The sequence below is a fragment of the Delphinapterus leucas genome, unplaced genomic scaffold (genome assembly GCF_059928025.1).
Source record: "Delphinapterus leucas isolate spDelLeu-1000000601 "Yukka" unplaced genomic scaffold, BTC_Dleu_Yukka2 spDelLeu_asBTCV2_sq25, whole genome shotgun sequence".
Taxonomy (NCBI): Eukaryota; Metazoa; Chordata; class Mammalia; order Artiodactyla; family Monodontidae; genus Delphinapterus; species Delphinapterus leucas.
The window spans coordinates 1,313,830-1,336,922 of NW_028322234.1; the positions used below are offsets into that span (position 1 = coordinate 1,313,830).

Genomic DNA, 23,093 nt, shown 5'->3' on the forward strand with positions numbered 1-23,093 from the left:
AAAAAGACAAGGATTTAGCTTTTTAACTTGGAATGCATGGCAACAGGGCAGGTGAATGCTAGGAGGGAAAAATCTAAGTGAGAGAGGCAGGAGATGGAATGCTCTCCTGGTGTGCATAACCTGGAGGACTTTGGCACTCCTGACTTACAATTATTTTTAAGGACAAAAGCTCAGGGCTAAGAAGCTTCTATAGAGAAAAACTGATGTAACCAAAGAAAGGGAGGTTAGGTGAGTACAACTCCAAGGATGCATTTCACTGAAGCTGGGTCTACTTTGATATTTTTAAGGGCTCTCAAAAGCAGTTCAACCTCTTCAAGTCTGTGGCCCCAGTGAGCATTTCTGGGAGCACCTGGCATTGGTGCCTTGAGGACGGGAGGGGTCCCGATACATAGCACCACTCAGGAAAACCAGTACCTTCCACCTTAGTGGATTGCTGCTTCAGCTTTAAGTTCTTTGCGTGGGTCTTCCCCAGGTAGTGCGACTGGGCCACGACAGGGGAGGAAAAGGTCATGTTACAGATGGGGCAGCACTGGTTCTTGTCTTTGCTTCTGCTGCTCTTCTGGTTAGGAGAAAGAACACAGGTCTGATCACGCCACTGCCCGGCCAGAAAATCTTCACTGGTTCCCCACTGCCCATAGGAGAATGAGCATTCAAGGCCCCCTTCACACACTAACCCCAACCTACCTTTCTGGATTCTTTTCCAGCTACTTCATCCCATGCTCTACTCACCATTCCCCATTTTGTTCTCTGCTACTTCCTTGTTTTATTTGGGCCATTCCTGCTGCCTAGAATGATCTTCCTTTCTTTACTGCCTGGCATATGTCTGCTTAGCCTTCAAGGCCCAGATTAAATATTACCTCTTCTGAGAGACTTTTACTCAAGAAAATTACTCAGTAAACAATTATCAAGCCACTTTGTGTGATTATTCCAGGAAGGAAGAACTAATCTTGTTCTTCCTCTGTACTCCTGGAGTGCATTAAATAGACCTCTATCATACCACTCGCTTGTCACCCTAAACTGACAGTGTCACAGCTTAGGAGACTTTTCTGGGAACTAAAGTGCAACATTTGGGCAAAGACTGTTGGATTCATCTTTGTTTCCTGTCCTTAGCACTCTGCTGGAGTCTGGCACACAGCAGATGTTCAGGGTTTGATGAACAAGCAGATCATTGGGTTTTATTTCATGATTATGATTAGGCTAGAAAACAATGTACTTCAAGTCTATATTAAGAGTTCCCTCTCTCTTATGTCTGATTTCTGAATACAGTATTCATTCTAATATAGCATTTTTCAACCTTGGTACTATTGTCATTTTGGGCTGGATAACTCTTTGTTGGACGGGGAGGGGCCCATGATCTCATTAGAACTACTGGGCCACTCCGAGAGTAGAAGGATCAGATATATAAAGAGGTGAAGTGGCTTGCCCAGGGTCACAGAGTTGATCTTGTCTTTCTGGATTCTAAATCACAAGACGGGCAACCAGGGGATGAGCCAGTGAATTTGGAGAAGGGATAAGCAAGGCCCTTCCAAACCTGTGGTCCCTATGACAGGGAGGCACAGTTTGTAGTGTAAGCTCTTACTCATTGAGCATCCACTAGGAATTGGAATTTTACCTCACAATACCCTTAAGAGGTAGGAACTATTATCTCCATTTTATGGGTGAAGTACAGAGAGGTTAAGTGACCTGTCCAAAGTCACCCAACCAGTTAAGTTGTAGAGCTAGTATTGGGCCCTAGTCTGCTGACTTTTCATCCCATGACATTTGCACAGCCTGCTATGGAACAAAAATAATGGTACACCTGAGGGACTGGGGTTGTTTCAGCATAATTCTCACAGTATTTCTAAGGCAAAAAGCAAACATGCTGGAAAAGTGTTTATTCCACTTGTTTATTCCAAATATTCAAGTATTGAACTCAGCTCTTTCCCCCAGATCTCAAGAAAGCAAGCAACCTGGCTTTCTTCCACTTTCTCTTCTTGAGTAGGGAATGGACAGCTGTCCTACTCTAACAAACCACTGACAATGGCTCCATTTACTGAGCCCCTACTATGTGCCAGGCTCTGTGTTGGGTGCTTTAATAAACCTTCCTTCATTTTAGTTTGGAAAAATCCTGAAAGGTAGTTGACATTAGCATCCTCATTATTATAGAGGAAGAAATCAAGGCTCAGAGAAGTAATAAGACTTGCCCAAATCACAGGACAGGGCCAGGATTTGAAGCCAAGTCAGTCTGACTCAAAGCCCATGTTCTTTCCACCACACCAACCTGCCTGCTGGCTTCATCAGGAAGTGAGCAGTCTCAACATGGCAGCTGTATTACCTGATCTGAGTCTAGCTTCTTCGTGTCCCCCTTTAATGTCTCCATTCCATGGATTGCTAGGTATCTCTTCACTTTGTTGGCATGTTTTTTGCTCTGCAAGAACCCAGGAAAAAGATCAAAGATAGCTAAATGCCATTTCATATCTAAGGCACTCAAAAACACTAGATTTTCATCTGATTCATCCTCACAGACACTTTTGAGGAGGAGAGGGTGGGGGAAGAAACCTAGTTTATTGAGTTCCTACTCTGTATAAAGTACTTAAATGCTGTCAAATCTAATCTTCACAATAACTTATGAGAAAATTATCATCATCTCAATCTTACAGATGAGGAAACTGAGGCTGAAGATAGTGAGGTTTCTTGCCCAAGATGAATAGCAGAGATGTGATTCAAACACAGGTCTATTTAAAGCCAAAGCATGTACTTTCTACTGTACCAAGCTGCATGGGGACATGTAAGTATAATGATCCTGATTTGGATGGAAGAAATGAGACTCAGAAAAATTAAGTCAATCTTCAAGTCACAGCCAACATGCATGGAGGCAACACCTGGGTGGCTAAAAAGGAATTCACTGCACAAGCCAGGGAGAAGTGGGGGTTTGACACCGGGTCTGGAAAAATAAAGCAGTACTAAAGGTACAAGGGCATACCTGGTAGTGTGCCAGCTTCTGGGACTCAGAAATTAGCAAGGCGCAGCAAACCTTACACTGGGTGCTGGTGAAGAGACACTGGTTCTTCTGGATCATGTGTTCCACTACAGAGAGGAAAATAAAGAATCTTTGAGTTAAAAACCTGCCTCAACAGCACTGTCTTTGAACCCTGCCTCAAACGCATGAACTGAGTAATGGAATGCCATACTATTAAATCGGCAAACCTCAGCCACCCCTCCCCTACTGCTTTCATGACTCACGCTATATTCTCGTGCCACCTCACCTGTAACTTACTTTATACTTTTATGTACGCCAACTTTCTTTTTAAATGATTATTATTATTTATTTAGTTATTTTTGGCTGTGCCACATGGCATGTGGGATCTTAGTTCCCCGACCAGGGATGGAACCCAAGCCCCCTGCAGTGGAAGTGTGGAGTCTTGGCCACTGGACCACCAGGGAAGTCCCTATGCCAACTTTCTTTACTAAGTAAATTCTTTTACAAAGAAATCTTTAAATTATAAACTTAAGTAAATACCAATAAAAATAAATACAATAAAAATGAAACAATTCTAGCCAGATACTGGTGTGAGAGGCTTGCAGTTCTCTCTAAAAAGAACATTAAGAGAGTGGCAAACGCAGTCTCTGCTGCTGTCACTGCCCCAGTCTCTTCCCCCGGCCTCTTGTTGCCACTGAATTGCCAAGATGTCACTTTCTAACAAGCTGACTCTGGACAAGCTGGACGTGAAGGGGTAGCGGGTCATCATGAGAGTGGACTTCAATGTTCCTAGGAAGAACAACAAGATAACAAACAACCAGAGGATCAAGGCTGCCGTTCCAAGCATCAAATTCTGCTTGGACACTGGAGCCAAGTCAGTTGTTCTTATGAGCCATCTGGGCTGGACTGATGGTGTCCCCATGCCTGACAAGTACTCCCTGCAGCCAGTTGCTGTAGAACTCAAATCTCTGCTGGGCAAGGATGTTTTGTTCTTGAAGGACTAGAAAGCTTGTGTTGACCTAGCTGCTGGGTCTGTCATCCTGCTGGAGAACCTTCGCTTTCATGTGGAGGAAGACGGGAAGGGAAAAGATGCTTCTGGGAACGAGGTTAAAGCTGAGCCAGCCAAAATGGAATTCCGTTAGGCAATTTTAGATATTTCAAAATCAGATCAAGAACAGTGAGAAGGGACTTCCCTGGTGGCGCAGTGGTTAAGAATCCGCCTGCCAGTGCATGGGACACAGGTTCGAGCCCTGGTCCGGGAAGATCCCGGATGCCACGGAGCAACTAAGCCCGTGCACCCCAACTACTGAGCCCACGAGCCACAACTACTGAAGCCTGCATGCTTAGAGCCTGTGTTGCGCAACAAGAGAAGTTACCGCAATGAGAAGCCCGTGCACTGCAACGAAGAGTAGCCACCACTCGCTGCAACCAGAGAAAGCCTGCTCACAGCAACAAAGACCCAATGCAGCCAAAAAAAAAAATTACCTAATGTGTCACACAAGTTCCACACCATAGGAATCTATAGTATTAACCTGTGCTTAATTGTTGGGCCTGGAAAACAAAGCTTTACTTTTTGAGGAGGGAGTAAAATCTCACACAAGGCATGAGCTCTATCATGACATCGACAATCTGAGGCAGGGGTAGAATCTAGAAAACGTGAGGGGACGGCAAATTCATGTGTTTTATCTTCTACTCTGGACCAAAAAGTGGGCAAGATTCTCTGGAGGGAGGTTCTTGGGGGGGAACTTTTAAGGTGCCTCTCCCTACTCCACAAGATATAAAGCTTATTTATTTATGCCAGCCCTTTTGGGAAGAAGGGCTGTTGTCTGGCTATATTTCTGACCCTGAGGGTCTTTTGTTTATTTCCCTATTTTTCTCCTACAGTGTTTGGTAATTTTTGTGAAAGACTGTGGCTGCCTCAGCCATGCTCAGAGAAATCAACAGAAGTGGGTCTGTGAACACATCTGGGCCAGAGCTTTAAAAGGGAGGGTGAGAGGTTCCTCAGAATGCAAAGCCCATAAAGGGAAAATGCTACCCAGGAGTCAGGATCCAGCCATTCTCTCCTCGCATGGAGATGATGGATTTTGTTTTATTAAAGGAAACGGGGTTTCCTTTCAAGGATATTCAGAATCTGACTCCCAAAGACTAAACAGGGCAAGGACCATGTCACTTATGACTTTGTATACCCAGTATCTAATAAAATGCCTGACCCAGAATGGCCATCATTAAAAAGTCTACAAATAACAAATGCTGGAGACGGTATGGAGAAAAGGGAACCCTCCTATGCTGTTGGTGGGAATGTAAATTGGTGCAGCCACTGTGGAAAACAGTATGGAGGTTCCTCAAAAAACTAAAAATAGAGTTGCCATATGATCCAGCAATCCCACTCCTGGGCATATATCCAGCCAAAACTATAATTCAAAAAGATACATGCACCCCTATGTTCATAGCAGCACTATTCACAATAGCCATGACATGGAAACAACCTAAATGTTCATTGATAGATGAATGGATAAAGAAGATGTGGTACATATATACAATGGAATACTACTCAGCCATAAAAAAGAATGAAATAATGTAATTTGCAGCAACATGGATGGACCTAGAGATTACCATACTAAGTGAAGTCAGAAAGACAAACACCATATATCACTTATATGTGGAATCTAACATATGACACAAATGAACTTATCTACAAAACAGAAACAGACTCACAGACATAGAGAACAGACTCATCATTGCCAAGGGGGAGGTGGGAGAGGGATGGATTGGGAGTTTGGGATTAGTAGATGCAAACTATCATATATAGAATGGATTAAACAACAAGGTCCTACTGTATAGCACAGGGAAGTATATTTAATATACTGTGATAAACCATAATAGAAAAGAATATGAAAAAGAATATACATGTATATGTATGTATATATATGAAACTGAATCACTTTGCTATACAGCAGAAATTAACACATTGTAAATCAACTATACTTCAATAAAATAAATTAAAAATAAAATCCCTAACCCACAGGAGGGGCTTGCTGAATACCTGCTGAATAAATGAAATACACCTCTTTGGCCTCAGAGAATACATTCACACAGTTCACAATTATGTATTCAGAATGCCTTCTACGTGCCAGCAATGGGTTTAGTGCTGGGGCCATGTCAACAAATAAGAGAGAGTACAAAGTAAATAAATAAGCAAGATAGTGACAGAGAGTGAGAAATATTATGAAAACAAGCAAACAAAGTAAGTGGTAGAGAATGTTGGGGCAGTATAGTCAGTGAAGACCATGCTAGGGAGGCGTTAGCCACAAGAAGGTCTGGGGGAAACTGTTCCAGCCTGAGACACTGTCAAGTCTCTGAGGCAGGGATGAGTTTGGCATATGCAAGGAATGAAGAGAAGGACAGTGTGGATAGAGTATGGTGAATGAGAGAATAGTGGTAGGAAATAAAGTTGGAGAGAGTTTGAGGCCTACCAGATCATGTGGAATGAGTATAAGGCCTCATAAACCATGGTATGAACTACAGATTTTATTCTTAGTGTAATGAGAGGTGACAAGATATGGCTTATGTTTTGAAAAGATTAGTCTATTCGTTGTGTCAGCAGATTGTATGGGAATAGGAATGGAAACAGGAAGAACAGGGAAGAGGCTGTTGCAGTCTTCTAGGCAATAGATGATAGAAATGTGGACTAGGCAGGTTGTCAATGGAGATGAGAAAAGTGGATGGATTTGGAATTATGTTCTAGAAGTAGATCTGACATCCAATTTCTTTGATTGGATGTAGGGGGTGAAGTAGGAGAGCATTCAAGGATAACTCCTAGGTTTTGAATTTGAGAAACTAACAGATGAGAACTGGAGGAAGACAGCCTTGGAGGAGAAATTAAAGACGTTTCCTTCAGCTATATTAAACATGAGTGGTCTATCACATACATGGGTAGAGATATCAAGTAGTCAGCTAGACATTCAGGCCTAGAGCTTGAGGGAAAGGTCAGAGCTGGGGATACAAATTGAGACTCCTGGGACTGAGTCTTGGACCCTCCAAATTTAGAAGTCAGGCAGAGGAAGTGTAGTTGAATATAAAATGAGTATGAGGTGGGACTTTGGCTATAGCAGAGTGAGGAGATCCTCTTCACCCAAGGCAACTAAAACACTGAACAAAACTGACAAAAACAATCCCTTCAGTACCCTGGAAATTGACCAAAGGCACTTAACAATCTGGGAAGCACTTATGCTTGTACATCTGCTGAACTTCGGGTGAGAGGAGCGGTATTGTGGGACTGCTCTCATCCCCTCCCACACTCAGTCAGTGCAGAGGTTCTACCAGGAAGAGGTAGGATGTGAGAACCAATAGCTTCCCTGTGGAAGAGGAAATCACTTGATTTGGAGTGGTGGGCAACACCCCTATCTAGTGATAATATTGGTGGAAGTTATGGTCTCAGAGGTAGGTGAGGAGGAAAGGCCAAAGGCTCTACTATAGCATTTGCTGTGTCATGTTTGTGGCTGAGACTGTGTGGCAGTGGGGACCTAAGAGGGCCCAAGTTAGCCACATACTCCTGGCCAACTCTGAGGTTGTACACATGCACAGAAGAGATGCAAAAGGCCCTGACAGAAAGTAAAAGCCAGGGCTGACTTTAAAATGGCCTGAACTTTGAATGTAATTTCCTACCTACCTACAGATCCAACCGAGGCCTTTACTGGCTCCAGATGTTCAATGAATCACTGGTTGACTACTAAGCAACATATAGACACATGGAAGATAGAAATTATAAAAATGAACCAAATTGGGAATATTTGCTCTTAAAGTCTTCAGTTACCATGTAAGCGATTTTCTTCCAAGCTGTGAGGAAGCCTTAACTATTCCATGCATGAAATCACATGGACAGACCCTGAGACTATGTGAAAAAAGAGATGCCCGGCCAGCCTCCAGAAGTTCCATCCCACTGCTGTTTCAGCTCTAGCCACTACCTGACTGCAACTGCATAAGAGACCTTGAGTCAGAACTGTCCAGCCAAACCTTTCTTGAATTCCTGACTCACAAAATCTGTGAGAGATTCATGAGGTTGCAGGAAGCTAAGGTCCACAGAGGGAAAAAGAACTTATATGAATTATCAGAATTCTGAGAAGGTGGCCTGAATGTGAATCCCTGTTTCCCAGATATCCACATACAACTCTAATCCAATTACCAATTACCAGAGGGGACAGGTTTGATACAGGAAATTAGGTGCTTAGAAAATCATTGGAAAGGCTGAAGGTACTAGGTTGAGCCTTCCAGAAATGTCTCTAGGAACAATGCATAACTGTTCCAACAGGTGAGCTATAATCTCTGAGGCCTCCACTGCAGCCTTGCTGGAAGTAAGAAGCTTCCATTGTCATTGAACATGCCTCTTAACATATGAAGCTGGAGAATGGATGCTGGAACACTGATGTAAGAAGATCTTATAGTTCCACGACCTTTCTTGACAGTAACAATAGCTGTAGAAATATGATCTTCACTGCATTTCTGCCTTCCAAATCTTATGAGAAGGCATCTGATTGGCAGGATTTATTTTGTATCCATATTGTAGACAGACAATCAGAAGGGGTATGGGGCAGAGGCTGAGAGATCTAGAATGTGACATAGAGGGCTGATTTTCATAGGTTCATGAAGTAGGGACAGTAAGTCTAGCCATATCAACAACTAAATTAAATGTCAATAGTTTAAACAGCCCACTCAAAAGGCAGAGATTGGGCTTCCCAGGTGGCGCAGTGGTTGAGAGTCCGCCTGCCGATGCAGGGGACACGGGTTCGTGCCCCAGTCTGGGAAGATCCCACATGCCGCGGAGCGGCTAGGCCTGTGAGCCACGGCTGCTGAGCCTGCGCATCCGGAGCCTGTGCTTCGCAACGGGAGAGGCCACAACAGTGAGAGGCCCACATACCGCAAAAAAAAAAAAAAAGGCAGAGATTATTAGAGAATAAAAAAAGCAAGATTTATACAATGGAATTCTATTTAGCAATAAAAAGGAATGACGTATTAATACACACTACAATTTGGCTGAACCTCAAAAACATGCTGAGTGAGAGAAGCCAAATGAAAAAGACTATATATTATAGGATTCCATTTACTGAAAGGTCCAGAAAAGGCAAATTTATAGAGACAGAAAACAGATTTGTGGTTGCCGAGGGCAGGAGGTAAGAGTGGGGATTTAATGTAAAGGAGCACAAATTGGAGTGATGGAAATATTCTAAACTGGACTAGGGCTATACAACTCTATACTTTTACTACAATTAATTGAATTTTACAGTTACAATGGGTGAATTTTATGGTATGTAAATTATAACTCAATGAGAAAACAAAAATTATAACTAAGAGAAAATAAAAAACCAACGTGAGTAGGACTTGGTGTTATAGGTATCTACCTAGACCTCAAATAAATTATTGGACAAAGTGAGGAGAGCAGGGAAGTGAACTGGGTTCTAAATGACTGTGGGCATTCATACACACATAAACAGTTCACTTCCCAGAGCACAGCTGCTGTGTTCTCTGCTTCAATGTCCAAGGCATGCCTTCTGTATCCCCTGAGGACAAAGGGCGCTTCCTCTTCGTGTACCCTCAACTCTTAGACTTCCCACTTCACTGCACCCACTACATTATACTGCAAGTGTCTTGGTGTCTGCTTCCTGGATTAGACTACAAGCCCCTCCAGGGCAAGGCCAGTATTATTCTCAACTCTGTAGCTCTGATGCCCAGCCAATCCTGGGAACAGAGCAGGCGTCAGTGAATGTTGGTCAAATTAATGAAAGGAAAATTGCAGGCGGTGGAGGGTGGAGGAGAGGCAACTTTGTGCCAAACAAGTTTGAAAGTATGAGAGTGAGGGGGATAGGAGCCTCTTATTAATTTAGGAGTCAGGCCAGACTAGTTTTTAAATTGGAGAAGTATACATCAGGGTATAGGTATGTATACCACCCCAAATTTAAACATATCTTCCTTGGATGTGGTCAAAAATTCCATTTTATCCCAGGACAATCAGTTCACAAGCAACATATTAACTTTCCAAGATTAGTCTGCTCAGCAAGCAAACAAACCTTTAGAGAAATCTGATTTCCCTGCAGATTACCTGACAGGATTACCACAAAAGCCCAGTTTGTGTACTTCTGGGTTAGAGTTAAGCAGCTAGCTCTGCTAAGGACTGTGAAAGGGGTCACAAAACGGGGTCAGAGCAGCTCTTTCCATCCTCCTCTTTCTATCTCCATCTTACCCAGGGCTAGGTCAAGTGCAGAACAAGCTGGGAAGCTTCAGCCCAGAAGTGCCCCCCTAGACAGACTTGTATATCCTGTTCTCCACAACCTTGGGTCAAGCGTGGGATACAAGCTGGAGCCATAGTATACCCGGCCAGGCTCTCGGGCTTCTGGCTCCCACATTAGAAAAGGGATTCAAGTGGTGGAAACAGGTGACACCAAGAAACAGGGGTAAGCCAGGGCTCAGTCTCCAAGTTCAGGAGGAACACTGAGGTATGGAGAAGGCCTTCTAGAGCCCTCGGAAGTGTGGGGCATGAGAGAAGGGAGGCAAGAGACACTAGGGGTGGGGGAACCTGGAGACTGGGATGGTGAAGGGGTTACGAGGCTGGCGGGGAAGGTTCTGAGGGTCTCCGAAACGGCGTGGACTGCACGCCCGGAGGATTCCAGTCCTCAAGTTTAGGAAGAAGTAAGCTCTCGCGGGTGAGTAAGGCGGGGTAAAGAACCACGCGGCCACAGCGTGAGAAGGCCCTTGACCATTTGCACGCGCTTCTTGTGTCGTACAGCCAGGATTTTCAGGGGAGCTGGCACAACGCGCCCAGGTCTTGGTGAGGTGCACGAGTCAGGGAGTACCGGGTCGCATCACGCCAGGGGGCGGGCCGGGCGCCAGAGGGTGTGACCGTAGACCCGGGGGTTGGTCCGCGTCCCCGCCCCGCGCTTCCGCCACTCTCCGCGAAAGGAGCAGGCGGGCAAGTGTCTTCCTGCCTCTGAAGTCCCCGGACTCACCTTCCTCCCTCCCCACTGGTTGGGCCCCGGACACTGCTTCCCAGAGGCGGCGCGCCCTCTCGCGGTCGAAGCGCAGCCCGTCGGGTTCCCGGCCCTCCCGCTCCTCCGAGTTGTTGTACGGCCGGGCCGCGCCGCTGTCCGCGGCCTCCGCGGTGCCCAACGCGGAATACTCCATCTTCCCCACAAACCCTAACCGGCTATAGCCGCTCATGAACCTTGGTCTCGCGAGATGTGGGTGGGAGGATAGCTTTGCCCGGCCAACAAATCTCGCGAGGTTTGAGTACTGCAGGCTGCGTTGCGGTTCTGACCCTGGCCGTTCTTTTTCGTCGACGCTGCTGGGACTTCGGAGCTTGTGCAGTGGATTCGGAAGTCGGTCGCCGGTTCCACCGCATACCCCTCCCTCCGGGACAGGCTCGTGCAGTCCTTGGCTCAGGGTTCTCACCTTGCTCCGGTCAGCATTTGACACCTCATTTCTTTCGCATGAAGGCTCTGTTATGTGGGAATATCTTCTTCATTTCACTAGCAGGGCAACATTTGTTGCCATTTGAGTTCCAGCTGCTGACCCCCAGCCTAGACCTCCCCCTAAACTCCACTCCAAAGTAACTGTCAAAAGCCAAAATTTAATCTTCCAACCCCGCACCTGCTCCTTCCCCAGTCTTCCGGAGCCACTATGTCTTGGCTGTGGTTATTGTAGCATCCTTACTGGTCTCTTCGCTTACCCTTAAGGTATTCCCAAAACAGCGGCCCCAGCGATCCTCTTATAACAGGCCATATCATGACACCCCGGTGCTCAGATTCTCCAAAACTTTACCATCTTACTCTTTTTTTTTTTTTTTTAATTTATTTATTGTTGGCTGCGTTGGGTCTTTGTTGCTGCACGTGGGCTTTCTCTAGTTGTGGCGAGCGGGGGGCTACTCTTCGTTGCGGTGCGTGGGCTTCTCATTGAGGTGGTCTCTCGTTGCGGAGCACGGACTCTAGGCACATGGGCTTCAGTAGTTGTGGCTCGTGGGCTGTAGATTGCAGCCTCAGTAGTTGTGGCGCACAGGCTTAGTTGCTCCGCGGCATGTGGGATCTTCCCGGACCAGGGCGCGGACCAGTGTCCCCTGCATTGGCAGGTGGATTCTTAACCACTGCGCCACCAGGGAAGCCCTCGGTGGCTTCTCTTGTTGTGGAGAATGGGCTCTAGGTGTGTAGGCTTCAGTAGTTGTGGCATGTGGGCTCAGTAGTTGTGGCTCGCCAGCTCTAGAGCGCCGGCTCAGTAGTTGTGGCACAAGGGCTTAGTTGCTCTGTGGCATGTGGGATCTCCCTGGACCAGGGATCGAACCCATGTACCCTGCATTAGCAGGCGGATTCTTAACCACTGCACCACCAGGGAGGTCCCCTATCTTACTCTTTGTAAAAGACAAAGTCCTTGGGTTAGCCAACAGGGCCCTATACAATCTGACTTCTCTTAACCTCCCTGACGTCATCCTCTATTTTGTTAGCCTCCAATCCCTTCATTCCTGTCCCAGTTACCCTGGCCTTCTGGAATGTATTTCTCCCATATAGCCTCATGGCTCAGTCTAGCATTTCTGTATGCCCCTCCAAACACACTTCATATCCTCCTTTACTGCCTTATTTATTTTTTTCTCCTTAACACTTATTATCAGATATAGTATGTACTTCGCTTTTTATCTTGTTTATTGTTTGTTTCCCCACTGGAAGGCAAGCCCCAAGAAAACAGGAATTTTTGTCTGTTTTGTTCTCAGCTGAATCCCCAGCACATTGAAATAGAGCCTGAATCCTCATAGGTACATACAAAACATTTGTTGAATGAATGAAACTTTTGATACTAAGTTATTCCAACCTCATTTATTCAAACACTTGTTGAGAGTTTTCTATGAGCTAGATGTTGTCTTAGGCATTGGAATACAGTGGTAAACAAGACAGACAGAGAATCTCTAGTAGAGTGTTTTTTATTCTAGTGAAGGAGAGTGTAATAAACAAGTCAACAGGAGGAGAAAATAAAACAGGAATATATATTGGGTGAATGATAGGGGAGGAACATTAGTCAGGGTGGTAAGAGAAAGCCTCTGAAGAAATGACATTTGACCTAAGACCTGACTGATGAGAAGGGGATGGCCATGCAAAGAGCTGGGGAAGAGTGTTCCAGGCAGAGGAAATAGCAGAGGCTCTGAGGCAGGACTGAGCTTGCTGTATAGGAGGAACAGGAAAAAGGACAGTATGGCTGTAGTCCAGTGAACAAGGGGGACAGTGGTATCAGAGGAGGAGGAGAGAGATTTTTCTTGCCTGAGGTCACACAGCTCATCAGTGGTATTTACTCATTTAGACTACAAATACTGAGCACCAGCTCTGTGTCAGGCCTCATGCCAGGCTCTGGAGCTTCCAATGCAATAGATGACTGATGTTTGTGAGTGCTTTATAGTTTATGAAGCACCTCTAACATACATTATAACGTTTAATCCTCAGGGTGGTTCTCTTATGATAGATTCTTATTTGACGATAAAGACAGAGAGGTGAAGGTTTTTATCAGGGTCACACAGCTAGTTAGTGACAGAGCCCAGTCACTGGTGTGCTTGAACACACCAGTCTTCAGACTGCAAATCCATGTCTTTTTGCCAATACCAGATGACCAGCCTAAAAACCGATGACTATATGTTACTTATTTATCTTAAAGAAGATTTCTAGTTATTCATATTTGCATAGCATGAATTGTTCAGGTAGAAATACCAAGGGATAGAGGGCATTTTTGTCAAAGTCCCAGAACTCAAGCATATGTATTTTTTAAGCACAGTGGAGCAAATCTTGAGAATGGGATACTTAAGATGCTATACATTATTGGAAATAATAATAAATAATCCCCAGTTCCCCACTGCCAATCCAATTAGATGCTCAAAATAACTTCCATTTATTCTCCAATGAATGCTGTCACGATTTGTCCCCTGTGTCACTGAGGCAGAGTCCTGAGCTACAGCACTGAGTGTCTGAACAGCCCGTGTCACCATTTTTCTGCTTTGTGTAAATGCTTCTAATATTGGTCCAGGCCTGGACTCCTTATTGGGATCCAGCAGTGCAGGTGATGCCTTGTATTTGTGGGGCTTTTGTATTTCTTCCCTGTGGAAAATGAGAACCACTTCTCAACATGTTCTACTGTGTATTGTTGCTATGGGAGAAGAACAATTCCAGGGAAATGGCTTTGTGAAGGGACAGAAATTGGCCACAGTTCAGCAAACATTTCAGTTGAATAAACAGTGATTGTGTGTGTGTTCTTGGGCATGCAAACCCACACTACAGAGCTTTTTATTTGTTATTTATTTTAAAAATTTTATTTATTTTTTTATATTCCTTTTTTTTTTTTTTTTGGCTGTGTTGGGTCTTCTTTGCTGTGCGCAGGCTTTTCTCTAGTTGCGATGAGCCGGGGCTGCTCTTCGTAGCGGTGCGCGGGCTTCTCGTTGTGGTGGCTTCTCTTGTTGTTCTAGGCGCAGGCTTCAGTAGTTGCAGCACATGGGCTCAGTAGTTGCAGCACGTGGGCTCAGTAGTTGTGGCATGCGGGCTCAGTAGTTGTGGCTTGTGGGCTCTAGAGCACAGGCTCAGTAGTTGTGGCACATGGGTGTAGTTGCTCCTTGGCATGTGGGATCTTCGCAGACCAGGGCTCGAACCCGTGTCCTCTGCATTGGCAGGCGGATTCTTAACCATTGCGCCACCAGGCAAGTCCTACAGAGCTTTTTAGTAAAATATGGTTCCTACTCTCAGGGAGATTAAATTCTGGAGATGAAAGTATCTACTTATACATGATATCAGAGAGTATATGTTAACTGCTGTAATGGAAGTGACAAGTGTTTTGATTGTGCCCAGGACTTAATTTATAGAGGTGACTGAGTGATGACACAGGAGTTCAATGCCATTGAAAGTTTTATTATGTGCAGTTCCCAAGAGGCCCATGCAGGGCCATATGGGGAAGCACCAAGGTTGGTCAGGAGGCAGAAGGTGTGAGGGGAGAGCATTGCCCAGAGCCTTTATTGTGGTTTCCCCAGGAAGGAATGGGTGAGGCAAGGTAAGAGGTTGGGTTGACTAGTTTGAATAATTTCAACAGTGCTCTGGGCCATAGGAGTGGTCCCTGGTTTTCTGGTACCTGGCCCTAGGGTGATTTAGGGTAGTGAGAATATTGGTTTGGTGTATGAGAGTCCATAAAGGAGGTGGTTAGGGATACTGGTTTGGATTGGTTGGTTTGCATATGAAAGGTGTGCTTGAAGGCAGGTGGTTTTCTATCTCTAGGAATTAGCAAACCCTGAGAGGGGCAGTTCCATCCTGGTCTGCAAGGTCCCAAGATGTCAAAGCATCATAAAATAAAACAGAAAATTAAAACAAAACAAAACAAAACATGAGTAATACAACAACCAAGGTTAGTGTGCATAGGGTGGGACAAAGAAGCCACAGTTGTGGGGATCATGATGGTTTCTGGGTTACCCCATATGATGCTTTCTACTTCTCAGCTCTGCAAACACATCTCCAGCTGTTACAAGTGGCCATAGATTAGGTTTTACTAACAGGATATGAACAAGTGTTATTCGATTCGAACCTGAGATTAATCCAAAATAGCATGGGTGCTCCTGAGGGAAATTGTGGAAAACAGTTGCCTGTAGAAAATGACTTGCCTTCACTCTGCGGGGGTACATGTTTGCTACAATTCTAGTCTATTTCTCAGGCTAGGTCATTTTTATTACAGTGTCTTCAGGGCTGCATACAGGGAAGCAGTGTCTTCAGGGGATGCCAGGTTTTAATAAAGTGACTTTCCAAGGACAGATTGAGGGTATAGTGGAGTTTGCTGATCATAGATTGGGATTTCCAGAGGATTTTGAGAGGAGGAGGATTAGACTGGATTCAAGTAGAGCTTCCCAACTTTTTCTATGTAATAGCCCACTTAAAAAATGAGCATATCTGTATGGCAATTTAGGGTAAACAGATAAGACTGCTTCTTCTCATCACTCTAGTGGCAGTCTAGGGATTTCAACCATTTTAGGCCCTGCCAAGTTGCCTTGGGGAAGGAGGGGTGGATATTCAGAGCCATATGAGGTGCAACGGATGGCTATGATGTTCTGGACCCGGATGATGTCTGAGGCAAGCAGGATGGGGATTAACCCCAATAACCTCTGAGAAAAAAAACAGGCAGTCAGTTAAAGCTGTGAGGTACTCAGCTTGACATCAACTGCTCCATTCTGCACCCATGACCTCTGTGACCGTAGGTAAATTATTTCACATTTGTGACTCTGCTTCTTCATCTGTAAATGAGAAAATGATACCCATCTTAAATGGTGGTTGTGAAGATTAACGAAAACAATCTCCATAAACTACTTAGCACCTTGCCTGGCACATAATAAGTGGTAGTTGTTACCAGTTTATTCTGAAAGCTACATTTTCCTGGTAATTTAACAAATTGATACTACGTTTTAGTCTCCATCTTGGTGAAGACCCTATCACCTAAATCCTGCTTTTTTAAAAAAAATTTATTTATTTTATTTATTTATTTTTGTCTGTGTTGGGTCTTTGTTGCTGCATGCGGGCTTTCTCTAATTGTGGGGAGTGGGGGCTACTCTTTGTTGCAATGTGCGAGCTTCTCATTGCGGTGGCCTTTTTTTGTCGCGGAGCACGAGCTTGTGGCTCGCAGGCTCTAGAGTGCAGTCTCAGTAGTTTTGGTGCATGGGCTCAGTTCCCCTGCAGCATGTGGGATCTTCTCAGACCAGGGCTGGAACCCGTGTCCCCTGCATTGGCAGGCGGATTCTTAGCCACACTGCACCACCAGGGAAGCCCCCTAAATCCTGCTTTTTTAGAACCAGTTTTAGATCCCACAATTCCTAGAACCAGTTTCAGTTAATAATCTGTGCATTTGATTATGGATCAGAGTGATGTAGTCTAGTTTAATGTATCTAAGAAAATCTAGAGTGGCCTAAAATGATCGATGAAGTTCCACCATCTCTGCTGAAGAATTGCCAAGAAATCTGTATAGATATTGAACTGGCATAGTAGTTTAAGTCACATGAAATCAACAGGATTTACTTAGGACCTACTACATTTTGTGCCAGTGTCTTAATCCATTTAGGCTGCTATAACAAAATACCATAGATTGAGTAGATTAAATAACAAACATTTATTTCTCATAGTTCTGGAGGCTGGAACGTCCAAGATTGAAGTGCTGGCAGCGCTGGTGTCTGGTGGGGACCTTTTTCCTGGTTCATAGATAGCCATCTCCCTCCATCCTCACACGTTAGAGAGGGTGAGGGAGCTCTCTTAGGGTCTCTTTTATAAGGGCACTAATCCGATGAATGAGGGTATCACCCTCATCACCTATTCACCTCCCAAAGGGACCACCTATTTTTTTTTTTTTTTTACGGTACACGGGCCTCTTACTGTTGTGGCCTCTCCTGTTGCGGAGCACAGGCTCGGGACACGCAGGCTCAGCAGCCATGGCTCACGGGCCCAGCCGCTCCGTGGCATGTGGGATCCTCCCGGACCGGGGCACGAACCCATGTCCCCTGCATCGGTAGGCGGACTCTCGACCACTGCACCACCAGGGAAGCCCAGGCCCACCTCTTAATACCATCACAGTGGGGTTTAGGATTTCAGCATCTTAATTTTGGGAGGACACAAGCAGTCTGTTTCAGCCAGGCGTTGTACTATACTCCCTCACCTACAGTACTTTAATGACTCCCCATCGCTTGCAGGACAAAGTTAAAATGTCCCACTGTGGTGTAAGAGGCCCATTATAGTCTGACTCTTTCCCCCTCCACTTCCTTCTTCTGATATTTTCCCAAGTGCCTTGTGCTCCACCCATATTGAAAGGACCTCAGCGCTGTGGTTTGTTCCCCGACTGGGGCATCTTTTCATACCTCTTTACCTTTAATGCCCTTCCACCATATTACCTTGTCCATTTGACATACTTCTTGAAGTTTCACCTCAAATATCAGCAACAGTATTACTTACTATGCAGAAAAAAGTTGATAAAGCAGGACTGAGAGTGCTATCCTTTGAAAGTCCTGCTTTCAAGGTTGGCCTTTGGCTAGCATCTGGGAATTTGGATTTCAGGAGGGCTCCTAACTACCCTAACATATAGGAGTGGATCACTGAGCCTAAACTGTGCTAGCAATATGGTTTATGCTAAACATCTTCTTTCCTTATGGGAGCCTGAAATTTTGGTACATGGTAGGCAGAGAGTGCCTACACGACTAACCCCTGATAAAAACCCTGGATTTCTAGGCTCTGGCAAGTTTCCCTGGTAGACAACACTTCACAAGTGGTATTATAGTCATGCTGGAGGAATTAATTATATTCTGTGTGACTCCACTGGGAAGGGACTCTTGGATGCTTGTGCCTGGTTTCCTTTGGACTTTGCCCCATGCCCCCTTTCCCTTCGCTGATTTTTATTTGTATCTTTTGGCTATAATATATCATAGCTGTGAGTGCAATTATACTCTGAGTCCTGTGAGACCTTCTAGTGAATCACTGAACCTGGGGACCCCTGACACACCTACTAGATGAAATTCTCCTTAACTTCTCCTCTCTTCTAGGAAGAAGTAAACAGCTCATTTCTCCATGCTTCTATCACCCTTTCTACTGCTCTTTCCTTATTTAAAAAATATTTTAAGTTCATATTTAATACATATAAAACATTACATATAAATTATAAAGAATGAAAATATAATGAACACTCATGAAGTCATCATCCAATCTGAGTTAGAACATTATCTATTACCCCATCTCTTCCTAACCATTATTTTGAATTTTGTATTTATAATTTCCTTGCTTTAAAAAAATTATAGGGACTTCCCTGGTGGTCCAGTGGGTAAGACTCTGTGCTCCCAATACAGGGGCCCGGATTTGATCCCTGGTCGGGGAACTAGGTCCCACCTGCATGCCGCAATGAAGAGTCTGCGTGCCGCAATGAAGATCCCACCTGCTGCAACTAAGACCCGGCGCAGCCAAAAATAAATAAATAAATAATTTAAAAAATTACGTATATGCCTAAACAACATATTGTTTAATTTTGTTTGTGTTTTTTTTTTTTTTTTCGGTACGCGGTCCTCTCACTGTTGTGGCCTCTCCCATTGCGGAGCACAGGCTCTGGACACGCAGGCTCAGTGGCCACGGCTCACGGGTCCAGCTGCTCCACGGCATGTGGGATCTTCCCGGACCGGGGCACGAACCCGTGTCCCCTGCATCGGCAGGCGGACTCTCAACCACTGCACCACCAGGGAAGCCCCCTAATTTTCTTTGTGTTTGAGCTTCATAAGCATGGTATCATATTGTTTGTATTTTTTTCTGTGATTTTCCTTTTTCATTCAACACGAAGTTTCTAAGATGTATGTTGTTGCAAGCAACTATGGTTCATTCATTTTCACTGTGGGTTAATATTTTACTGTGTGGATATACCATAATTGCCTTATCTTTTCTACTATTGATGGACATTTGAGATGTTTCCAGTTTTTGCTATAGTGAGCAGAGCTACTATTAACATTCTTATAATTATCTCCTGGGGCACTTGGGCAGGAGCTTCTTAGCGTTCACACCTAGGAGTTGAATTGTCAGGTGGTAGGGTATGTGAATGTTATACTTTATAAGCTAATGCCAAATTGTTTTCTAAAGTGGTTGTATCAGTTTATATTCTCATCAGCAAACTGTAAGAGTTTCCATTGATTTTCATTCTCTCCAGCACTTGGTACTGTCTGACTTCTTTAGCTTTTGCCAACCTAGTTGGTGTAAATGGTATTAGAAGTATGTTACACCTTCTCATTCTATCCTTCATTTTGCCCTACTTTTTAAATTCATTAAACATTTATTAAGCATCCTCCATGAAGTAGATATTTTTTAGGTACTAGGGAATTTAATGTCTTTTTTTCTTTATATGATTTTTATTCTTTGTCCACATCACGTGGCTTGTGGGACCTTAGTTCTCTGACCAGGGATCGAACCCAGGCCCCCTTCATTGGGAGCTTGGAGTGTTACCCACTGGACCACCCGAGAAGTCTCCTCTCTTGCTTTCTTGTTAATTTCTTATTTAATTTATTGTGATCAGAGAACATACTGTATAAGACTTCAGTCTTTTTAAGACTGTTGAGTTTTGTTTTACGGCCCAGCATGTGGTCAATTTGGTGAACATTTCATTTGTATTTGAAAAGAATGCGTATTTTGCAGTTGATGGGTATAGTGTTATATAAATATTCAATTATGTCAATGTAATTGATAGTGTATTCAGATCTTCTATTTCCTGAGTTTTGACTAGTTCTGTCAATTACTGAGGGGCGTGTGTGTGTGTTCAAGTCACTAACAATGATTGTGGATTTGTCTACTTTTCTTTTTTTTAATAAATTTATTTATTTTATTTATTTATATTTGGCTGTGATGGGTCTTCGCAGCTGCGCGGTCTTTCTCTAGTTGCGGCGTGCGGGGGCCACTCCTCGCTGTGGTGCACGGTCTTCTTATTGCAGTGACCTCTCCCGTTGCAGAGCATGTGCTCTAGACACACGAGCTTCAGTAGTTGTGGCACGTGGGCTCAGTAGTTGTGGCTCACAGGCTCCAGAGTGCAGGCTCAGTAGTTGTGGTGCACAGGCTTAGCCGCTTTGCGGCATGTGGAATCCTCCCGGACCAGGGCTTGAACCCTGCATTGGCAAACGGACTCCCAACCACTGCGCCACCAGGGAAGCCCTACTTTTCTTTTTGGTTCTGTTATTTTTTGCTTCTTATATTTCATTTTATTAAAAATTATTTCTTATTTTTGGCTGCGTTGGGTCTTAGTTGTGGCGGGTGGGGTCCAGGGTGCGTGGGCTCTGTAGTTGTGGCATGCGGGCTCCAGAGTGCATGGGCTCTGTGGTTTATGGCACATGGGCTCTCTAGTTGAGGTGCGTGGGCTTAGTTGCCCTGTGGCATGTGGGATCTTAGTTCCCTGACCAGGGATTGATCCTGCGTCCCCTGCATTGGAAGGCGGATTCTTTACCACTGGACCACCAGGGAAGTCCCTTGCTTCTTATATTTAATTTCTAAATATACTAATAGGAAAGTCATATTTTTCAGCCACTTTTATCAGTGTGTAATGCCTCTCCTTATCTCTAGTAATACTTCTTATGTTAAAGTCTGTTTTGTCTGATATTAATTTAGCTAAGCCAGCTCTCTTTTGTTTGTATTTGTATGGCACCTATTTTTTCATCCTGTTCTTTTGTGTTCTTTTAACCTCGATGACCTTATATTTAAAGTGTGTCACTTGTAAATAGCATATAGTTGGATTTTTAAAATCCTGACAATCTTTGTTTTTTATTTAGTGTTTTAGTTCATTTCGATTTAATTTAATTACTGATACAGTGTGTTTATTTCTACCATTTTGCATTTATTTTGTTTGTTCTTTCTGTTCTTTGTTCCTGTTCATTTTTACCTTCTTTTGTATTGAACAATGATTTTTTATCATTCTACTTTTTATTTTTTATTATTATTTAACTATTTAGATATTTGATTATTATTTGATAACTCTTTTAGTGGTTACTCTAGGGATTATACTATGCATTCTTAACTCATTACAATCTATCCTAAATTAGTATTTTTCACACTTCCTGAACAATGCTAGAAACTTAAAATTGTTTAACTCTAACACTTTGTGCTTTCTGTGCTATTGTTGCTATATGTTTTATTTCAGTGTATATTTTAAATTCCTCAAGACATTATTTTCTTTGTTGTTTTAAACTGTCAATATTCATTTCCAATATTCATTTGTATTTACCTATGTAGTCACCCTTACAGGTGTTCTTCATTCTATTTTGCAGTTCCATGTCTCCATCTGGCTTATTTTCCTTCAGACTAAATAATTTTATTTAGTATTTCTTACAGTGCAGGTCTGCTCATGATGAATTCTTTCAGTTTTTTAACATTTAAAAAAAATTTAACTTGAAGTATAGGTGATTTACAATATTAGTTTTAGGTGAACAGCATGGTGATTCAGTATTTTTATAGATTATACTCCACTTAAAGTTATTACAACATAATGGCTATAATTCCCTGTGCTGTACAATATATCCTTCTTGCTTATCCATTTTATACATAATAGTTTGTATTTCTTAATCCCATATCCCTACCTTGCCCCGCCTCACTTCCCTCTGTCCAGTGGTATCCACTAATTTGTTTTCTATATCTGTGAGTCTGTTTCTGTTTTGCTATGTACATTTATTTGTTTTATTTTTTAGATTCCACTTATAAGTGATGACATACAGTATTTGTCTTTCTCTGTCTGACTTATTTCCCTAAACATAATACTCTCTAGGTGTATCCATGTTGTTGCAAAGGGGAATTCACTCAACTTTTTTTGTCAGAAAATGTCCTCTTTTGCCTTTATTAATTATTTTTCATTCTGGTAAAGTATACAGACCATAAAGTTTACTATTTTAATCATTTTTAAGTGTATGGCTCAGTGGCATTAAGCACATTCATGTTGTGTACAACCATCACCACTATCCATCTCCAGGACTTTTTCGTTATCCCAAACTGAAACTCTGTACCCATTTACCTCTCCATTATCCCCTACTCTCAGCCCTTGGTAATCACTATTCTACTTTCTGTCTTTATGAATTTGAGTATTCTAGGTATTTCATATAGGTAGAATCATACAATATCTGTTCTTCTGTGTTTGGCTTATTGCACTTAGCATAATTTTTTTTATTTTTTTTTATTTTGGCTTCATCAGGTCCTAGTTGCAGCATGCGGGATCTTCGTTGCAGTACGAGGGTTCTTTCCTTGCTGCGCGTGGGCTTCTCTCTTGTTGTGGCACGAGGGCTTCAGAGCACGTGGGCTCAACAGTTGTGATGCATCCCACAGCATGTGAGATCTTAGTTCCTGCCAGGGATCGAACCCATGTCCCCTGCATTTGAAGGCAGATTCTTTTTTTTTTTTTTTAAGGCAGATTCTTATTTTATTTTATTTTTTATAATTGCTTTACAATGGTGTGTTAGTTTCTGCTTTACAACAAAATGAATCAGTATATATATACATATGTTCCCATATCTCTTCCCTCTTGCGTCTCCCTCCCTCCCACCCTCCCTATCCCACCCCTCCAGGCGGTCACAAAGCACCGAGCTGATCTCCCTGTACTATGCGGCTGCTTCCCA

The 23,093-nt window shown here is 43.6% G+C and overlaps 1 protein-coding gene across 6 annotated transcripts in view; it reads right to left on the reverse strand.

The window, feature by feature from the left end:
- LOC149744009 (zinc finger protein 346) overlaps positions 1-11,147 on the reverse strand; it is a 30,180-nt gene extending 19,033 nt beyond the window's left edge. For 4 of the 6 annotated variants that reach the window (XR_016391455.1, XM_089905124.1, XM_089905123.1 and 1 more), the window contains exons 1-4: positions 10,957-11,146; positions 2,963-3,066; positions 2,315-2,407; positions 415-559 (exon numbers count right to left, since the gene is read on the reverse strand). Coding sequence is in view for 5 of the 6 variants with exons in the window: in XM_089905124.1 (XP_089761250.1) it covers positions 415-559; positions 2,315-2,407; positions 2,963-3,066; positions 10,957-11,131 (517 nt within the window). In the remaining variant the exon portion in view is untranslated. Of the gene's footprint in view, positions 1-414; positions 560-2,314; positions 2,408-2,962; positions 3,067-10,956 lie in introns of all 6 variants that reach the window. The other 2 variants (XM_089905126.1, XM_089905125.1) reach the window with 2 other exon arrangements.
- Between the last annotated feature and the right edge of the window lie 11,946 nt (positions 11,148-23,093).